The 5,579-nt window shown below is 39.4% G+C and overlaps 1 protein-coding gene across 1 annotated transcript; it reads left to right on the forward strand.

Annotated features, from left to right (window-relative positions):
* On the forward strand, window positions 4,497-5,374 carry LOC107604950 (uncharacterized mitochondrial protein AtMg00810-like). Its single transcript, XM_016306670.1, has 2 exons — window positions 4,497-4,915; window positions 5,041-5,374. The coding sequence occupies exons 1-2, from the start codon at window positions 4,497-4,499 to the stop codon at window positions 5,372-5,374; spliced, it is 753 nt and encodes a 250-aa protein (XP_016162156.1).

Here is a 5,579-nt window from a genome sequence, read left to right on the forward strand (position 1 = left end):
GTGATTTTCTTCTTCTTGTTTTTGATTCCGTTTTCAATTTTTCTATTTATTTTGTGACTCCACATGATCATGAACCTAAGAAAACATGAAAAACACTAAAAATAAGAATTAGATAAACATTGGGTTGCCTCCCAACAAGTGCTTCTTTAATGTCAATAGCTTGACAGAGGGCTCTCATGGAGCCTCACAGATGTGCAGAGCTTTGTTGAGATTCTCCAACACCAAACTTAGAGTTTGACTGTGGGGGCTCTGGTTGACTCTGCTTTGAGAGAAGCTTTTCAAGCTTCCTCTCCATGGTTGCAGAGGGAGATCCTTGAGTTTTGAATACAAGGGAGTTCTCATTCCATTGAAGGACTATTTCACCTCTGTCAACATCAATTACAGCTCTTGCTGTGGCCAGGAAAGGTCTTCCTAGGATGATGGATTCATCCTCTTCCTTTCCAGTATCCAGAACTATGAAATCAGTAGGTATGTAAAGGCCCTCAACCTTTACTAATACATCTTCTACTTGTCCATAAGCCTGTTTTCTTGAGCTGTCTGCCATCTCTAGTGAGATTTTAGCAGCTTGCACCCCATAGATTCCCAGTTTCTCTATTACAGAGAGGGGCATGAGGTTTATTCCTGAACCAAGGTCACACAGAGCCTTAAAGATCATGGTGCCTTTGGTACAGGGTATTATGAACTTTCCAGGATCCTGTCTCTTATGAGGCAATGTCAGTTGATCCAGATCACTTAGTTCATTGATGAACAAGGGAGGTTCAACTTCCCAAGTATCAATACCAAATAATTTGGCATTCAGCTTCATGATTGCACCAAGAAACTTGGCAGTTTGCTCTTCAGTAACATCCTCATTCTCTTCAGAAGAGGAATACTCATCAGAGCTCATGAAGGGCATAAGGAGGTTCAATGGGATCTCTATGGTCTCTAGATGAGCCCCAGAGTCCTTTGGTTCCTCAGAGGGAAGCTCCTTATTGATCACTGGACGTCCCAGGAGGTTTTCCTCCTTGGGATTCACGTCCTCTCCTTTGTGTGATTGGGCTTGAGCTTAAGTGTAGCACGTGCAGAGGCCATTTGTGGAGTTGAACGCTAGTTTCTGTGCCAGTTTGGGCGTTCAACTCTGGTTTTGGATACTTTTCTGGCGCTGGACGCCAGATTTGGGCAGAAGGCTGGTGTTGAACGCCAGTTTACGTCGTCTATTCTTGGCCAAAGTATGGACTATTATATATTGCTGAAAAGCCCTGGATGTCTACTTTCCAACGCAATTGGAAGCGCACCATTTCGAGTTCGGTAGCTCCAGAAAATCCACTTTGAGTGCAGGGAGGTCAGAATCCAACAGCATCAGCAGTCCTTCTTCAACCTCTGAATCAGATTTCTGCTCAAGTCCCTCAATTTCAGCCAGAAAATACCTGAAATCACAGAAAAACACACAAACTCATAGTAAAGTCCAGAAATGTGAATTTAACACAAAAACTAATGAAAACACCCCTAAAAGTAACTAGATCCTACTAAAAACATACTAAAAACAGTGTCAAAAAGCGTATAAATTATCCGCTCATCAGCTACTATCACGGCTTATTACACAAAGCTAAGGTCCATTTGGGAGGATTTCAACAATTTTAGAGAGCATAGGCAAGAGGATTGCACCACAAGGTTCCTGAGAGGACTGAATGACCAATATGCTAATGTCAGATCACAACTAATCCTAATGAACCCTACACCTGATATTGATATTGCCTTTTCCATGTTAACACAACAAGAATGACAATTCAATGAATGCAATGAATCCAATATTTTCTTTAACAGAACCATGTAGTCAAACGCTTGAGAGAAATCGAGGGAGAGGCAGAGGGAGAGGTAGACACCAGACTCCTAGAAGAGGAAGAGGAAGCAGAGTGCAGTGCACATTCTGTGACAAACCCGACCACACCATCGAGACAAGCTATAAAAAGCTTGGTTTGCCACCTCACTTGAGGCAAGGGCAAATCAGCAGCATCAACTACATTGCTGCTGAGGCACCTGCTGAGAAGAAAATTGATGATCTTAGCCAATGCAGCCTAAGCAACAGCTAGAAGAAATTTAGTGATTCCACAAGTTATGAACTCTCTTCACACCAAAAGGATGCAATTCTGCAGTTTCTCAAAGGACAAGAGGCTCGACAACAACCTCAAGTCACAAATCAGGTTCAATCCACCATAAACAATACTCCATTGAGTCAAGGTAACATTATCATTTTAAAATACAGTAGCAACACTTCATCCTTTGTTACTGCTAATCTCACCTTTGGGTTATAGACACAGGGGCAACTGATCATGTCACTTTCAATTTGGACGATATTTAATCATATCAAGAAATCAGTCCCATAATTGTTAGAATGCCTGATAGTAGCCATACGACTAGTAGCATCATTGGTACCATAAGGTTTTCTAATCAATTATATCTTTCAAATGTGCTTTTTCTTCCAAACTTTGATTTCAAATTAATTTCTGTGTCACAATTAACCAACAAATTAAAGTGCAAAATGCTTATAGTTAACAACTTATGTGAGATACGGGACCAAGCTGCTTTGAAGAGGATTGGAGTAGCTAAATGTGTTGATGGTCTCTATACATTGGATAAGAAATTTTTCTGTTCTACAGCTAAAAAAAATGACTTCACACACACTTCCAGGCACTCATCACTTGCATTCACATCAACTGTCACCATTGATGACAATTCTGTAGCTTGCACAAATATCATAAATGCTTTATGACATACTAAACTAGGTCACATTCCATATCATATACTAGAAATAATTCATAAAACTCATCCCTTTATCAATTATAATGAACAAATAAATCCATGTAATTCTTGTCATTTAGCAAAGCAAAAACGATTACCATTTTCATATAGTACTTCTGAATCTCTTAGCTACTTTGATTTATTGCATCTTGACATTTGGGGTCCCATATCAACAACTTCCATTCATGGTCACAAGTATTTTTTAACCATTGTGGATGACAAAAGTCGATACACTTGGATACATTGCATGAAAGCCAAGTCTGAAGCGTCTGACCTTGTTAAGAATTTCATTGCAATGGTTCAAATCCAGTTTAACAAAATTGTAAAATGCGTGTGGACCGATAATGGCCTTGAATTTCTCTTAAAATTATTCTATGCATCTCATGGCATCTTGCATCACACATCTTGTGTTGAAACCCAGCAAAATGGCATTGTGGAGCGAAAACACCAACACATTTTAGGGGTGGCAAGAGCTATGCTATTTCATTCATCTATGACAAAATTTTTTTTGGAATTTTGCTGTCAAACATGCTGTGCACCTAATCAATATCCAGCCAAGTAAATTTCTTAAAAATAACTCTCCTTTCAACATTATTTTTAACAAAATACTAGATTTAACTAATTTAAAAGTATTTGGATATTTAGCATATGCATCAACCCTTACTAATGGCATAACAAAATTGGATCCTAGAGCCAAGAAATGTGCTTTCTTAGGCTTCAAAGAAGGGACAAAAGGATTCACTCTCATAGATTTACAATCCAAAAACATGTTTACATCTAGAAATGTCATTTTCTTTGAAAACCACTTTCTATACTCTACTTCAGAATCTGATTCAACCAATGATAAAAAAACATCAAATGCTGAACTCATTCAACAATCATAAAAATCACAGCTTTTTCAACATAGTTTTGACGATCCTTTTACCTATGACAAGTACCACACAAACAACTCATTCATGCATTCATCACACGACACACCTAGTTCATCTCATCATATATATCAAAATCCATCTATTATAGATCACGCATCAATACAACAAAATTCATCACAACACAATTCTGCAATTGCCACTGCTTCACAAACCATATCACATTCCAACAATCCTCATGCATTACATGCATCTAGCGTTCATCATGAACCATCTGCATCCAATTTCAACTCAAGTGTTGTTAGAAGATCTGTGAAAATCAGAAAAGTGGCAAATTATCTCAATGACTATCAATGCCACATAAATACCACTGCTACCAATTCTCTTTGCAGGTATCCTATGTCATAAGTCATTTCTTATGATGCTCTTAGTACAAAACATTGAGCATTTTCTTTGGCCGTTTCTTCAAACATTGTTCCCAGTGACTATGAGCAAGTTGTTGTTCACCCTTTCTAGAGAGAAGCCATACAATGTGAGCTGGAAGTGCTAGAAAGAAATCATACTTAGAAAATCACCACACTCCCCTCTATCAAGAGAGCCATTAGCTGTAAGTGGGTGTTCTGAATCAAATATCACCCCGATGGGACGATTGAACGCCACAAGGCCAAACTAGTCGCAAAGGGCTTCACACAAATCGAGGGAGTTGATTTTATAGACACCTTCAGCCTTGTTGCTCAAATATCAACCTTAAGAGTTGTGTTGGCCTTGGCTGTAGCAAAGCAGTGGCACATCAAGCAGTTGGATGTAAACACTTCCTTCTTACATAGAGAGTTGAATGAAGAAGTATACATGAAGCTTTTCCCTAGACTGCAGCAACCAGGACTAAGCCCAAACTCAGTGTGCAAGCTTGAGAAGTCCCTGTATGGTCTAAGACAAGCAAGCAGGAAATGGAACTTAAAGTTAACCAAATCTCTAAAATCTGCTAGTTTTATCAAATCAGAATCTGATCACTCTTTGTACACTAAGCTCACCACTCACGGTGTCACCATTATTATGGTATACATAGATGATTTGGTACTCACAGGAGACGACCTTGCTAAGATTGAGTCTATCAAGCAACTGCTAGATCAGAAGTTTAAAATCAAAGACTTGGGTGATGTCAAGTATTTTTTGGGTATGGAGGTAGCTAGATCTTCGAAGGGTGTTCATCTATGCCAATGCAAGTATACCATGGATATCCTCAAAGACTTCGGATTCTTGGAGTGCAAGTCAGTAAGCACACCTATGGATTACACTACTGCCCAAAGTTATCAAGGGAGAGTGGGACTCCATTGGAAGATAAAACTGAATACAGACAATTAGTTGGATAACTTCTATATCTGATCAACACCAGACCAGACATTGCCTATGCCATGGAAAGGCTCAGTCAGATCATCGATTGTCCCACTAATGTTCATATGCAAGCAGCTTATTCTGTCTTGAAATATTTGAAAGGTTGTCCCGCTGTTGGCCTTCTTTTCTTAGCAGACAATGATCTTACTCTTACTGGATTTTTGGATACAGATTGGGCAACATTTGCTGACTCTCGCAAGTCAATTAGTGGTCACTGTTTTTATCTTGGCAAGTCGTTGATTAGTTGGAAGAGCAAGAAGCAGAGCACAGTCGTGCGATCCTCCTCTGAAGCTGAGTATCGAGCACTGGCACTTGCAACTTGCCAAGCACAGTAGATCTCATACATCATGAAAGATATTGGAATGCCCATCATGAAACCAATTACACTCTTTTGTGATAACAGATCTGTCATTCACATCGCCACCAACCCAACTTTCCACGAACGAACCAAGCATATCGAAGTAGACTGTCACACTGCTAGGAATCAACATTTTTGGGCCTTACTCACCTGATGCCAATTTCATCCTCTAACCAATTCAC

Source organism: Arachis ipaensis, chromosome B01 (genome assembly GCF_000816755.2).
Source record: "Arachis ipaensis cultivar K30076 chromosome B01, Araip1.1, whole genome shotgun sequence".
NCBI lineage: Eukaryota > Viridiplantae > Streptophyta > Magnoliopsida > Fabales > Fabaceae > Arachis > Arachis ipaensis.

Coding starts and splice junctions, on each gene's coding strand:
- LOC107604950 (XM_016306670.1), top strand. CDS start 4,497: ATGAAGCTTTTCCCTAGACTGCAGCAACCAGGACTAAGCCCAAACTCA. Junction 4,916..5,040: donor TTCGGATTCTTGGAGTGCAA/GTCAGTAAGCAC, acceptor GATCAACACCAG/ACCAGACATTGCCTATGCCA.